The following is a 15,552-nucleotide window of genomic DNA, read 5'->3' on the forward strand; positions in this document are numbered from 1 at the left end:
TTACTTACAGAGTGAGCTAATTCTTGTCCCAGTGAAATCCATGCTGTTCCTGTTAACTGTGTTGGACAAAGGCTTGGTTCATTGAGTGTAGTTCTGGCTCCTTAACCATACCAGTGCTTTAAAGCTGGTAAAACCAGCCTGTGAAGCCGGAATCATTTTTGGTGTAGGGATATTTAAAACTAGGACTCCTTCTAATGACTGCAGTGGAGAGAAGGATTCAGAGAAGAGAATGGATTTGAGGAGGAAGAAAGAAGTGTGAAACCATGAAATAAAAAAAAAGGAGAAAAGAGAATTTTATTTTGGCAGTAAGGCAGTGTTATTCCAGGTGAGAGGCTGTGATGTGAGTTTGATTTCTGGATGATGTTTGAGAGCTAGGGAAGAGAAACAGCCTAAAGATGGCCATACTGGTTTGGGGCATAGTTCTTTCGAGTCTAAATTCCTGTCTTTGACAGTGATCAGCAGCAGATACCTGGGGAAGAGTATGGAAACAGGAAAATGTATAGTGATAAATCTCCCTAAATGCTCCCACTAACTTATGGCTCAGAGACTTCCTGAGAGCCCAGTAGTAATTTTTGTGTTTGTCAAGTACATTTGGGAAGGGAAAAGGAGGATAGATTTGTGAAGAGATTCTGCTTTCTGCAAATGATGATTGATTGCTGGTTTTGTAACCTCCCTTCATTAGTACAAATTCAGAGAAAACTCAGATGAACTGAAGCAAACCTCAACAAATTATTCTTGAGCTTCAGTGCGGGAGAGGCCTAGAGAACTGTGGGGGTGGTGGATGGGGGACAGGACTGATTTGTGGAGGGTGTGTTTCTGATGCCATTAGCAGTTAATGAATGTTTAACCTGAGAATGTCTCAGGTCCCTTAAATACCAATAGCTAAGGAGGATGCTGTGAGTAGAACACAAGGAAAAAACATGAGCGCATCCTTTAGGACTTGCTGCTTGGTGATGTGTAGTTCCCCCATGGAAATGAGCAAACACGTCTCAGCCGCACAGAGTACCTCTGGGCTTCTAAAGCCAAGCCACAATTCACGTGACTGAAGGTGCCAAGTTGCGGCACAGCAGCTTCTTTCTGAGGGGGAGACGAGAGTGCAGAGAAGTGGGGATGGCATGGGGGGAGACAGAAAAAAATCCTGTCATAACTTAGTAGTAGAAAGTTTTTAAATGTATCATCTTTTTTGGAAGAAGCAATACTGCTTCACTTTACAGCGTGTCCCTTGGCTTCAGAGGAAAGTTGAATACCTCTCATTGTGAATAAGAATGTCTGACTCCAACCCTGGGTTAAGACAAAATGTGACAGCGGGATGGGGTGGAGAGCAGCAAATTAGAACATGTGATGCAAAACTGAAGTTCCACTGTAGCTTGATCATACTTCATTTCTACTTGTTCAGTGTATATATTTATATGCACATGCTTAAAAATCTGGTTTTATTATGTCCTAAGCTGTTTTCATCAGGTTTGTAGCCCTACAGAGTGAGTGAGAGGTAAAGGAGGAGCAGATACTTGGGCAGGATGGGGAGACAGATAAAAGAGACTTGTGTAGACAGGGAAGTGAGAAGACTGCTTCAGTGATTAAAGAAATGTGATAGAGTAAGCAGACGGATAAATCAAGTGGCAACACTGCAATGAGCAAATCAGCAAATTGGCAAATGAATCAGTGAGCAGTTTCTGGAGGATGCAAACTGTTAGGCAAAACTAAACTGGCAACAGAACATTGAGACTAATTTAGAAGAAGTGATTAGAGGCTATGAAGGTGTCCTGCAGGCCAACATTTTATTTTTTTTTAGGAAAAAAAGAAAAATCTCTATATAGTCATTTTTGTCTGAAAAGCCTTAGTTTATTGAAGCTTTCTTCATACAGAAACCATTCCATACATACCTTTGATAGTTCTTCTCCCCCTTTGATTTTTTTTTTCCTTATCCTAATAGTTTAGTTTATTTTTCAAATACAGCCTAAAACTACACAGTACTGAAGATTAGTGTGCCGGGTATTTGTAGAAAGGCATCATGATGTTTTTAATTTTTACTCTCTGTCCATTTCCTTTTAATTCCCAGCATTTTGCTTGTGGGGGATTTTTGGCGGTGTTTTATTGAGCACTAGGATATTTTCGTAATTGCCCTAGTATTTAGGAATAACTTGAAGATCTCTCTCCTCACTGGCAGTAACTTTTGCAGTTATCGTGTTCACATAATTTAGACTGATTTTCTCTGGCTTCTGTGCAAATTTTTGTAAGGGAAGGTTTGTAGAGAGAGAACTAAAATGTGTTAACAAAGAAACCAGTGGGGGAAAATAGTAGTATTAACAGCTCTCCTAAGGCATGTGCTTTGTTTTAATGTAGTTTCTAAATAAATTGTAGTAGTATTCTTTTTTTCTAGTTCATTTACCATTAAAATATATGTTGTAAAGGTAAAACTGTATTTTGAAAGATTTTTCAGATTGTGATTAGTGATTTTAAAAACTGCTCCCCCCAAACCCAGACAAACCATGAAGAGTAACTCCTATTTTCACTACATGTGTATGCAGACTTGTTTAATGTAGCACGCATCTTCTCCCAGATGTGGAGAGACTGAGAGCGAGTTGAAGACCACTAATGAAAAATGCCTATTTCAAAATTGTATTTCATTCCCAAAGTGACTGGTTTGTGTGATACCATGAGGAGCATATGTATTTCAGTGCAAGCTGGACTGTAACCAATGAGCAGTAAAATGAACTGGTAGGGTCCGTTCTGTAGTAGCCTATTGGGATTCTGCTCTGGCTTATGAAACTTCATATTCAGGGGATTTGCTTTGCAGAATGTCTCACCTGCTCACCAATTTACTCCATAAAGAGAACATTTTCTGCCTTCCTTCTCATGACTGTACATCATAACATACAGTACTTTAGCTTTCCCTGTGCTGTGGCATCTCCATCCTTGGAGGTTTAATAGATTCAACTTTTCAGGAAAAGCCAAGGCTGCCATGGTCTAGTGTTGGGAGAGGTGGTCCTGCTCTGAGAAGGAGATTCTATTAGATGACCTCCAGAAGTCCCTTCCAACCCGCATTTTTGTGATTCGCTCTACTATGGCTTTAAATGAGGGCTGGGGAGGATGGGGAAGCTAATATATTTGATATGGGGTAGGAAAAATAGCAGTCAATGCTACAGCCTTGAGGGTTTAAGGTAGTCTCTTTTACTGTATTGATAACACCACAGACCTGTTTCAAGACACCTTGAAACAAATTATAAGCTCTCAGACATGCAGATCTGACAAAGTGTGGGGTATGAAATAAGAGATCAAAATCTGTCTTGGTCCAGGTAACCAAGTAACAGGTTCTGCATATTATCCAACACTATATTTTCATATTAACTTAGAGAAGTTGCTTGTAGCCTGAATTATGTGATTTTTCTGGGTTGGTTGGTCTGTTTGTTTTCTTGGTTAACCCTCTCTTTTTGGGATTGCTTTAGAAGGCAATAACTCTTCCCAAATTTGTAGATTATTGTAATTGGTATGTTGGGTTTGTATTGCCCAATAAGCATCAAATTCTGCTGCTGTGAAAAACAGGGTTTAATATAAAGATACCTAAACTTATTTTTGTGTAATAATACCCTGTTAGATTAGTGTATGCTTGTCATGTACTAAATTTTGTTTATTTTAATATATGTTTAATGATGATTTTTTCCTTATTTTATAAGAGATAGAAGCCTTTAATTTTAATTTGAGTCCTCTAGTGCACTGTTTATTTAGGGATTGGTCCTTTGAAATGCTCCTAATATTGTATTTGGTGTGTACAGGTTCATCCTTCGATGTCCAGAAGTGTTAGTCTGCACAGTGTTTTATTTTAAGCAGGGTCTTGCTTTATGCATTGTGTTTTTTCTTTAAAATTATGCTTTTTCAATCAGTACGTAGCACCTCTTTATCATTAATATTTAATCTGTTTTCATACAAGGCAGATTTCAGTCAAAGTTTGTCTTGTCTGGGAAGCAGTGATTCTTTAATTTTCTTTTTCCATGCTGAAGTGCTGTAAGTAAGTTAGGTACTAGTTGTGCATTTCTTGTGTTTTCAGCAAAAGCCTGAACACATGCTGACTTCTGTGATCATATTACACATGACCTGGGAGCTGTCGGATGTACATTTTAGGGCCTAATTTTGTTCTGAGCTCTGTTTACTCAACTTTATCTGTGTTCATGTTAACAACAGTGAAACTTAGGTACTCTTACTGAGACAATCTGGTTAGTTCAGAACAAGTTTGGTTAGAGCATGCTGGCGTGTGTAATAAATTTACCCCCACACTATTTAACTTCTGTTTATTTCTTGTAAAATTGAAAAAAAAAAACAAAACCCTTAACTTTCTTCTTGTCTCCTCATTAGAGAAGACCAGCATTAATTTCAGAACAACAGTCAGTCTGAAGAAAAAATGCTTTAAAAAATATTCAAGTACTTGCTGTGAAATTTTACACGCTGCACTCTCCCAGTGACATCAAAGGCAGGATAAAGTCTGCACAACTAGCTACAAATCTGTTTAATCTTATTAGATGTTCTCCGTCACCTAACATGCACAGAAGCCTGAATTTTGCTACAGATGTGTTGTTATTGGTCTTACTGCATCAGCTGGTTACCTAAGGAACTGAGCCACTTTACAGTAAATATTAATCCTTTCAGGGCATGCAAATAATAAATTTACCAGAAACTGTTATCTGCTACCAGTATTGCTGACAAAGTAATCATAGTACTTGTAAGCCTGTTCCTGGATACCTAGGTAGGGATCAGAAAATTGTAAACAGTTCTGAAAAGGGGTTGGTAAATATTTTAAATCTCTCTGGTGATTAAAAAATGTCTTGAAGAAGCTATTAAACTCTTAAGCTGTGTTTGCATTACTCTTGCAAATAGACTTTTTTGTTTGTTCTAAGTCACTTTTTGCAGTAAATAGTGAATTCAAAACTTATAAAAGCAGCAAGGTAAAGGCAGCAAAAATTCTGATGTGTTTAATAATAATAAGGAATGGAAATGTTATTTAATCACTGATTTCTTACTGATACAATTGTTAAATATTTGTCAAAAGAAGCTGTATGACAGCTTTTCGTTTTCCAATTTTGTCTCTAATCTGAAGAATTTTAATTAAGAAAAAAATACAGTTCGGTCTACCCTTTTATTCTTGTTGTAGTTCAAAGGCCCCATATTGAGCTCCATCATTCTTTTGGCTAAAATAGGATGGACCTGGCTTCTCCTGTACTTAGTCGGTATTGCCTGGTATTAGCTCTGGATCCTCTGGATTCAAGATTACAAATTTTGGGCATAGCTGAATGAGCTGTCAGCTTGGATGCTGAAAATGGCCAGTTTTGTTAAGTATTGTCAGAAACGAACAATAAACAAGCACTTGTTTCTCATTGCAGGATGTGCGGAGTCTTTCAGCTTGTACGGGAAGGAATCAAGTTAGATGGTAGATTTTTTTCACAGAGGAGTTCTGGGCTTAAATCAGTTCTTACATAAGCTAGAAGTAGAGTCCCATGATAGGAGAATACATTTGGGTTTTATCAGTCAATCAACAGTCATACATCAGTCTAAATAAAGTCAAGTCTGTATATAGTAATGATGGATGGGTTGTGGGATAGATGGGGGATAATGTTATTCCACCATCTTGCAGTTACTGTTTCAGATCTGAACTCGTTTATTTTATTCTCTGTATTTGATTTCAGAAGAAATAATGCAGGTGACAGAGAGAAGGCACTACAAGTTATGCTTCAAGTCCTGCAGACGTGTGATCACCCTGCCCCAGATATGTTTTGCTTATGTGGGAGGATCTACAAGGATATGTTTCTTGATTCTGACTGTAAAGATACCGATAGTCGAGATCATGCCATTGAATGGTAACAGAAAAGAACCTCAAAAATATCTATTTAAAAATGTTTTCAGACTTCTACTTCTGGTTATGAAAAGCAAGGCTGTAAGAATTAGATCAATTGTTCTACTTGCTTCTTTTTTTCAGGGTCCTGTTTGAGTAATTGGTTTACTGAGCACCAGATCTTTGGATATGTGTTTTCTTGCTTCTCTTTATAGACTATCATGAATATAGAATGATACACTTGGTTTACTGGGGGGGGACAATGATTCACCCCCATCTTTGTAGAGAAAATAAACAATTAATCTGCTTCAAGGCCAAAATGAAGTACAAGTGAGATCATGGGACTCATGTTGGTCCTCTGTGCAAGGATGGTTTCCATGCTGAATCCCCAGGAAATATAATGATCTACCATATATAAGGAAAAATATTGATAAACTGCATTGTGAATTTTCTTAAGAAAGTAAGGCATGCACACGCACACGGTCACTGGTGTACTGTTCACATAGGTACGTTTGTATAATGATATAAACTACTGCTGAGTACAATAATGTTAGCAATGTGGGTTTGTACTGTAACTGTGAAATACTCTCCTCTCTCTTTTTCCCCCCCCAAATCACCTCAACATGATTAGTGCAACATGGATGGGTACTAGTAAACTCAGAAGTTTCAGATGGATCTCTTCATCCTGCACCAGCTTGGCCCCTTAGTTTAAAACTTGCACTGAAGACTAATATTTTCAATGCTTTTCTCATATGAATACTACAATTTATTAATACAATTATATTATATAATTTATTAATGTAATTATAATTATATTCTATTGCATTTAAGAATTTTTGCAGTAACCAGTTTCTTTTATTTTCACAAAACTACACAAGGTGGCAGGACATAAAACTAAGCAGTTTTTCTTTCTCACCATAAGACAAAAAGCTACTTTCTTTCAAGTGCTCTTTGCAAAGAGTGCCATTGCTACCAACTAGCCATATAGTCCTTACAGTAAATTAATAGCTTAAAATACCTACCAAAACTTAGCAGTATTTCAGTTCTTCTATACAATGAGATGTGACTTCTTGACTCCTCTCTGCAGGTATCGCAAAGGATTTGAACTCCAGTCAACTCTGTATTCTGGAATTAACCTTGCAGTTTTGCTACTTGTTGCAGGACAACAGTTTGAAAGCTCAATGGAACTGAGAAAAATAGGTAAATATCCACACACAGTGCCACAGACAAGTTTTCTGCCTCTCTCCCTGTGAAGAAAACAAAATGCTTATAGAAATGGGTTGCATAGACAGAAAGGCAGTTCAGGCTTTTTAGCGGTGGGTCCTGGATAGCAGGCTAAAACACAAGGATCTTGAAGGACTGTTTTTCTCCTTGTTGCCTTGCGGCAGCTTTCTGGTAACTTGGCCCATCTAAAGGGTCCCAGAAATGGAAGAGGAATGAGGAAGGACCAACTTCGGCACCATCCGTAAACTGTCTTTACTACACCACAGAGATTATCCCATTGCATAGCCAACGTGGGACAAAGATAAGAAGTGACCCAGCTCTCCCCAGGGATGCCAGGGAAGGGTCCACAGGGTTTCTGTTGTCCCTGAACTGAGAGATCCACAGGAAGTATCTCCTGGAAGGATCTACCTGGACAGTAACTAGTTTTCTACCTAGATTCACATCTTCCATGTAGGTGCTAACTAAACCTCACCAGTATACCTCTATAAAGAAAACATTTGATAGAAACAGATATACAGTTCTTCCTAGAAAGATAGCAGTTGAAAATTATATTTAGAGTCAGATCCTATCTGAAACACATACTTGAATGCTAAAGGAGAAGAATGCAAAGGTGGCTTTAAATCATTCCCCTGACCTTAGTCTGGGGTGGACTCGTGTAGTCATTGATCTTTTGCAGTAGATGCAGATCTTGAGGACACAGAGATGCGCAGCTTACACTGCAAATCAGGAGGCAGATAGCCCAGACAGGTACCACAAGAGCTTTTTCAACACTGTGTGCAATAGGAGTTTTGACTGTCTGAACTGTATTGGGGATGTTGTTTGCAGACCCAGCCTCTGTTTTGGGCAATGTTTGATTTTTTTTTTTTTTTCTGGGAAAAACTTGATCCACTTTATTTTTATCACTAATGCTTAGTCAAGTCTTATTAGTCTTTTATTGATAGACTTACCATTAAAAACCATTTATTAGTGTTTTACTGATAGAAAAATATGATTTTTAACTGAAATTGAAATTTTACAGGTGTACGGTTAAACAGTTTATTGGGAAGAAAAGGAAGCCTAGAAAAAATGAACAATTACTGGGATGTGGGACAGTTCTTCAGTGTGAGCATGCTGGCTAATGATGTTGGTAAAGCAGTACAAGCAGCAGAGAAACTTTTTAAGCTGAAACCTCCAGTGTGGTATGTGGTAGAAGGCTGTAGCTCAAGTACCCAACTATGGAGAGATAAACAAATGAAAAAAATCTTGTAGTCACTCTGATAACTTAACTGAATTTTGCCATCTTAGATTCTTTGTAACTCTGACTTTATACTCTGTTCTTTTATTTTGGGAAGGAAGGGGGAAGGTAAGAATTTAAGTTACCCATCATTGTTTGGTTTATATACCATTGAAGCATATTTTTATAAGAAATAATTTGCAAATTTGTGCTGATTCCTTGTGAAATAATTGTGAAAAGGTTGTGGAACCATTCTTTTTAGAGTTTAGCTAGCTGCTGCTTTCCTCCCCCACCATCTTCCAGCTCATAATATCCTGTCTAATCATCATGTAATTACTCACATAACTGTACCCTTTTGCAAAAAGATACTGCTCATGAACATCTATGTGAGCTTATGACTTAAGGTTTTGACTAAACTTGCTATTCTTTCCAGAAATCTGTAAAAATCAGCACAATCATTTCCATTGTGGTAGCTTTTAAAGTACATTTAATTTTGCAGTTAATTTTTTGAATGTATAAGTCAGTTCAGTGGTTTCAGAATCTGGTCAAATTTTGTTTTCTCTCTGTTAACTCACTAATTCAATACATTCTAGGTACTTGAAATCATTAGTTCAGAATCTGATGTTAATTCAGCGTTTCAAGAAACTCACCATAGAACATTCTCCTAGACAAGAAAGAATGAATTTCTGGCTAGATATAATTTTTGAGGCAACGAAAGAAACAACTAATGGACTGAGATTTCCAGTAAGATGTTATGTCCAAACAAGTTTTATATGTCTTATGTTTCTGGATAGGATATAACAAGAATTGGAAGACTCTAAACACGATACTTACATGCTTAACTGCCATTTATTTCATTGCATGAACCGAAACCTTGTATTCTGCTAATATTTACTCTATAAAAAACATTTAACCCACCACCCTAAAAGCATTCTAAGAAATACTCTTAAGTCTCCTACAACAAATTGTGATAGTACTGTTTCGTTGTACGTAGGAACACTGCCTCTTCCTGCCTTGTCTTGTCCTTCTCTTTCCCCCTGGAAATTTTTTAGGCTTTACTTTCAGATTACCCATTGTCTATATCAGAGCATTTGAAGATACTGTTGGGTATTAGCTACTGGTTTATTAAGGAAAAATATTCTCTCTCTTCAGGTTTTGGTGATAGAACCAACTAAAGTCTACCAGCCTGCATATGTTTCAATCAACAATGAAGCAGATGAGAGATCTCTCTCTCTGTGGCATGTCTCTCCCACTGAAATGGTAAAACTACCAGCAGATGTGTTTTGTGTATTCTGAGTCATTGTGCTTAAAGTCACTTTTTTACATGTAGATTCTGGAACACTTTACAATTTAAAGTTTGCTACATTTCTGTGAAGCACAAGCCTCAATATCTCTTTTGTGCAGATATGAAAGCTGACTTTTTACAGAGTGAATAAAAGGAGGGACTACGATTAGAACTTAAGTGTTTTTGAGCTCCAGTTCATGTTTCACTAATCTTGAGATTGTCTCTTAGAAGCGCTTGGGTTATTTGGTCTGTTCATAATATTTCTCATTAGAAGTGTGTGATTTTTATTAAAATGCAGCTCAAAGCTAGATAAAAAGTAAAGATAAAGCCCAATATTGTGTTTAATGTTTTAGAAATTTAAAGTTTTACCATTATAAGAGTAGAAACTACTAAAAATGGCAGCCTGTGACAAATAAGTGTCAAGAGGTGAAGTATTTCATGTCTTGGATTGTTGGATAAGGCCCAGGAGATCAGGAAACGAGGAGGCACAGTTATCGACAGTGTAATCTCTTAAAAGTGAGAAATAATTTGTTTCACATTGAAAGGCTTGAAATTTGGAATGTATTTCACCATCCCTTCTTAATATCAGAACAACATAGGTGGAGAATAGACTAAAAATGTAGAGAGGCAAGTGTGGAAAAGAAGTATGTTAGAGCAGGAAAAGACCACGTGATTACCTGGATCTGTGAACTTCTTTTCCAGTGCACTGTTCTACTTCACTACTTTGAGTGAATGTGTCTGATAGAACTTTGCTTTATGGAACAAATTCTTGATGCATATCTGGCAGTGCTAAATAAGATCCAGCTATTAGCTAGAGATGTACCGAGGGCTGCGGTCCTAGGCACAGGCTGTCCTTCCTCTGTTTATCCTCCAGTGTGCTCCCTGGGCCAAAACCGTTGGCTCAATACCTCTTAGAAAGACGTCTGAAGTTTCTTTTCCCTTTGAGCCTGGATAAGAGTAAGGCATAGTCTGCTCCATGTTTAATATGAAATGTTGATGTATTGAGTCCAAACAGAATGTTTGGTAAATTGTACTTCAAGATTTGTTCTTCAAATTTAATTTTACATGAGGAAATGCGGCCTTTACTTCTACACTGTGTCATTTATATTAATTTTTCCTCAAGTGAGTAAAACAGCGGTGTATGGCCTTTCTTTACCTATACATCAATCTTATTTGAAATTTGTGGGGGGGAAGAAAGAAAGAAAGGAAAAGAGACATGTTGGAAAAACTTAAATTTGCTTACCATGCTGTGACTTTGTTTTCAATAGTAAGTCAAGGTTAAACTGTGGTTGATTATAGCTCTCTGTTCTTTACAGAAACAGATTCATGAATGGAATTTTACAGCTTCTTCCATTAGGGGAATAAGGTTGGTATGTCAGAAAACAGTTAAGTGGGTTTTTGTTTATGTTGTATATTTCCCATAAGTGGGAAATCTGGATTCTGCCTTAAATCTCTGCTTTGCATTGCCTATTATAAAAGCTTGTTCTGTCCAACCTGCCTTGAAATGTCAACAGAGAAGAGTTTGCCTTTCCATGCATGGGCAGAGCTGTACATTTCTCATAGGAATACTCATCTAAGGGGTGTGTGTGGGCATGTGTATTCTCTGGTAGACTTCCCTGTTTTCAATTGTGTACTTGCTTTTTATATATTTTTCTACATTTTTCAGTGCAGTTATTGCTATCTCTGCATTTAAAAACATGGAGGGCAGAAGGAAAGAAGAGCCCTTAGCTCTTCTTGCTTCCTTCCATAAGTGAAAGAACAGTTTTTCTGTTTCACCTTAAGAAAAGGAAACCATGGTATCTATTTTCTGTTTGGAATTCAGAAATGCTTTTGATATGGCTCTATCTAAAAACCTACAGGCTAAAACTTGGATTATTAGAGAAACGTTAAATGATGCATGGACGTGGTTTGTGCTAAGGGAAGAACTCTTGATCTGGAAGGAGACTCCTAGTGGAGTTTTTCGAGGACTAGCCTTTAAATAGTTAAAATAGTTCCATTTTGTGATGCCTAGGTTAATGGAAACACCAGTCCCAAGCAAATGGGTCTAAATATTAGTAAAAAAGATGATCAGAATATTATATAGAAAGAACAGGATTGTTCTGAGAACTGAAAGGATAGAAAAGAATCATATTTGGCATTAACAACTGCAAAATACATTACTACATTTAGAATCTAGCTTATATATCTTAAGTTGGGCTACTTTGCTGCCAGAAAGTTGAGAGTCAGAGCACCAGGGGAGAAAACAAAATGAAATCTATCTGTACAACTTGGCAGCGTGTCTATGGCATTCTTGCTCTCTGTCTGCATTATGCAAGCTGTAGCTAAGAGCAAGACCTCATGTTCCTCACAGGGAACATGAGGTGAGCTTTTGCATTCTCTCTGAGTTCATGAGTCACTGCATTGGTGGATCTGGCCTTTCTAGGGATGTAAATGGGTGTTGGCTGGGGCCACTTGTGTAAGTGCATAAACTTAAGTGCTTGAAAAACTTTCTAATTCAAGTACAAGCATAAATTCAGATACCTAATGGGTTCCATAGTTCTCAAAGCAGAGAGTTTCTGGGTGACGATTTTGACCAGAAGCACCTTAGTTTTAGGTCCCAAGTTTGTCTTCTCTGAACTTGTATAATTTGCTTAACCAAATAAGCTCAGTGAAAAAATATTTCTCTGAATAAGGTGAGTGATGATTGCTATGAAAGCCTACAGTTTTGAATTTGGACATAGATTCTACCATAACTTCAGTATTTTCTTCTTTTAGAAGCAGGTTTTGGTTTAAATGAATTCAATGTGATATTTTATTTTACTACTCCAATGCAATGTGAGTGGATGTGAAGTTGTCATTACTGAAGTCTGTGGAGCTGATTGAGCATAACTCAGCATAATGTTTCTGAAGTGTGTTAATTACCTTCAGTCAACACATTGCACAGAAATTAATCTTTGAGAAAGATAACTTTTAATTAAATAGAAGCAAGAAATTCATTTGCTTTGATTCTTACTGCTGGGGATTACAGAGCTCAAAGAGACAGTCTTTTTAAACTTAGTGGAATTAGACATTTGCTTTGTATCTGACAACTTACAATTGCTATACTTTTGAAATTGCAATAGTTTTAGTAAAAAAAAAAAGTTAGTGGTTTCAGTTAACTTATACTCTGTCAAAACCCTTAAATTGTATTTACGCTAACCAGTTCATCTTATATACCACATGCATTACACTGTTTATCATACAGTATTGCTATTTAGATACTGTCTTCTCTATCCTATATTTGCCCTTGGAAGAATCATCTTGCTTTGTCTCTTAGTTCTCATGTCAGGTTAATCCACCTTGCTGTGCCAGAAATTATGTTATATCAGAACCAAGCTACAGATTGGCATATTGTATTTTCACATATTTCTGAAAAAATCTTCTGGCAGAATTCTAATTTTTTGGAACATTTGTCCATGTAGCCCTTAATGATGCTGCAGCGAGTTGATCTTATCACATTCTGCAACTTTACTGTAGTCTACTGTCATGTATTTTAACTAACTGGCTCAACAGAGGCTAAGCAAAATCTGAGAGTTTGACTGAACAGATCAGGCAAAAATCTAATCAATTTTATTAATTTAATGCACAAAAATAATGGCAATACGTTAACAAGCATAACAACTTGGCATTTATGTAGGATAATACTGAGGTAAAAGTGTTTGGAATTATAAGAGATTAATTCCTAGGTTTACTTTCATATCGATATTATGTTTTGTGGCCTCTTTTCACTTCGGTGTATTTAGATGTGATATGTATGACACTGGCAAGACACAGTATGCAATAAATAATTACTTTGTCAGAATTATTGCTGCAGTTTGGATTAAGTATTGGTCACCCTGAAACTTGTTTATCAGTATTAAGGCCATAAAAAGTATATACTGTGAAGGATCTGCTACACTATATGCATTTCCCAGTTCAGTTTTACTGTAAGAGTAATGGAATTACAAAAACCAAAAGTACTTGTCAAGCTTAAAAGAAAGGCTTTCCTGATAGTTAGATTAGTGTCAAAGCAATTCACTTTTCATAGAGGTGTCATCAAATACCAAGAAATCTGACAGAACTGTGTAGAAATGGAAGGGGAGATGAACAACAAATCAACCTCAAAACACTTCAGATGAATGAGTATTGTACCAAAGTAAGCAGTAGCTTAATCATTTAGCAAACTAGAGATAGGATTATAGAATATATAAATAAACTAAAAGCTTCTAGTTGTCAGGAAAATAAATATAATTGCATACTGCCTCTCTGAGGTAATTAACTGTGAAAAAGACGTTTGCTAAGCATCCATAATTAAAACAAATTAACTCCTCCTTGCTCTATTTCTTCTAAGAGTTACATCCAAAATAATCTTTTCTTAATGTGAATTTTACAGCATTTCCAAGTTTGATGAACGATGTTGTTTTCTTTATGTCCATGACAACTCTGATGACTTTCAAATCTACTTTTCTACAGAAAACCAGTGCAGTAGGTGAGTTCAGTTTGTGTGGGTATTGCATGCAAGAACTATGTCCTGGATAGAATTCATTTAGTAAAGATTGAAAGCTGACATTTTTGTTTGAGAAATAAATTATTTATTTATTCACTCTTTTTTTCTTGATGAAGATGCAATGAACTGAACTCAGTGATAATTAAGGTGATGAGAGCAATGTCCCATTATACTTGTTGGCTGGTTCTGAGATCTGAGAAAAGGCTTAAGTAGTCTATTCTAATTTATACCTATTATATTCTTTTACTGTGTCTTGGCCATGCCATGTAAGGTAGTATGTCGGTTTAGATTCCCTTATGTACCTGTTCAGTTTGATTCAAGTATGAGCAACTAGATGTAACAGAATTTTCTAGCTTCTATTGTGTCACAGATATCTGTTACTGTCTGCACCTGTATTTAGATATTTCCAGATTATATGTTGTCTCTAAACAGTAGCATGCTAACTGAGTTTCAGGCCTAAATTTTTGCAGGCCAAATTCTTCCTGGGGACTGATACTTGGTATATAAACCTTCTGAATGAAGTAGGAGTGCTTTGTTAATACACTTAATATTTGGGGTTGGATGGTATATTTATTTTCCTTGCAATAATTATTTTTATGTAAAACATGGAATAAATTCAGGTTAAAGAAAATTATTAACTCTGCAGAGTGCAATGCATAAAAGACAGAAAACACCAAAATTCACGTTACGTGCTTAGCCTTAATTTGGCATCACAATTCGTGTTATGAAACATGATCACATTTTTTATGCCTTATTCAGTGCACAACAGGAGTCTATTCCAGGGATGTCTCTATTAGTGAGTGAAAGAGATGTGAATATTTTACAATACTTTTTAACAATTGTTAACTATTTGTTAGGGAATTTGGAAAAAAGTGAGTGGCTCAGGCAGGGGACTATAGGAAAAGATGGTCTTGTACTTAAGGATCTCTATCCCAGAGAACTAGATGTAATTAGTCAAAACTCTGTTCTTCAAAACATGTTGCTACTTTTAGATCCTTGGCTTTCTGGATGCCTGACTAGAAACCACAAAATCTGGTTTTCAGAAATACTGAGTAATCATACTTGCAACCAAAGGCCGTAGGAACATTTAAATTAAACTGAAGGTAATAGAATTCTCATCACTACACAGGAGAACCACCCAATATGATGTCACAAATTTAGCACTACTGAATTGCACCATTGCATCAATACTAATTTTTTTAATATCTCAACTTTTTCTCTAATTATATTTGTAAGGACAAGGCCATACTAAGCACTTTCCATCAAAGTGTACAGCAGAAATATTTGAGTTTGATCTACCAAGATTTTACTATGCAACTACAATAACAAGCAAGTCTTAGGGTCTGCTACAGCAAATAAAATAATTTTATAAATAATTAGGCCTTTCAGTGTGTGTTTGATGTTCTTCCACATTTAAAATAGGATAACTATGGAGAAAGCAAGTAATGAAAGATAATGAAAGAAACCTGTGAATGTGAGTTTGTTAACTTGAAAGCAAAGCCCAC

At 36.5% G+C, this 15,552-nt stretch overlaps 1 protein-coding gene across 3 annotated transcripts in view; it reads left to right on the forward strand.

Moving 5' to 3' along the window:
* The window catches only part of MAP3K15 (mitogen-activated protein kinase kinase kinase 15), a 92,264-nt gene that overhangs the window by 52,429 nt on the left and 24,283 nt on the right, over positions 1–15,552 (forward strand). For all 3 annotated transcript variants that reach the window (XM_075775458.1, XM_075775467.1, XM_075775475.1), the window contains 7 exons: positions 5,676–5,846; positions 6,909–7,021; positions 8,064–8,223; positions 8,852–9,002; positions 9,411–9,518; positions 10,860–10,909; positions 13,934–14,029. In XM_075775458.1, coding sequence (XP_075631573.1) covers positions 5,676–5,846; positions 6,909–7,021; positions 8,064–8,223; positions 8,852–9,002; positions 9,411–9,518; positions 10,860–10,909; positions 13,934–14,029 — 849 coding nt within the window. The remainder of the gene's footprint in view (positions 1–5,675; positions 5,847–6,908; positions 7,022–8,063; positions 8,224–8,851; positions 9,003–9,410; positions 9,519–10,859; positions 10,910–13,933; positions 14,030–15,552) is intronic.

Source organism: Balearica regulorum, chromosome 1 (assembly GCF_011004875.1).
Source record: "Balearica regulorum gibbericeps isolate bBalReg1 chromosome 1, bBalReg1.pri, whole genome shotgun sequence".
In the NCBI taxonomy this organism is placed as follows: Eukaryota; Metazoa; Chordata; class Aves; order Gruiformes; family Gruidae; genus Balearica; species Balearica regulorum.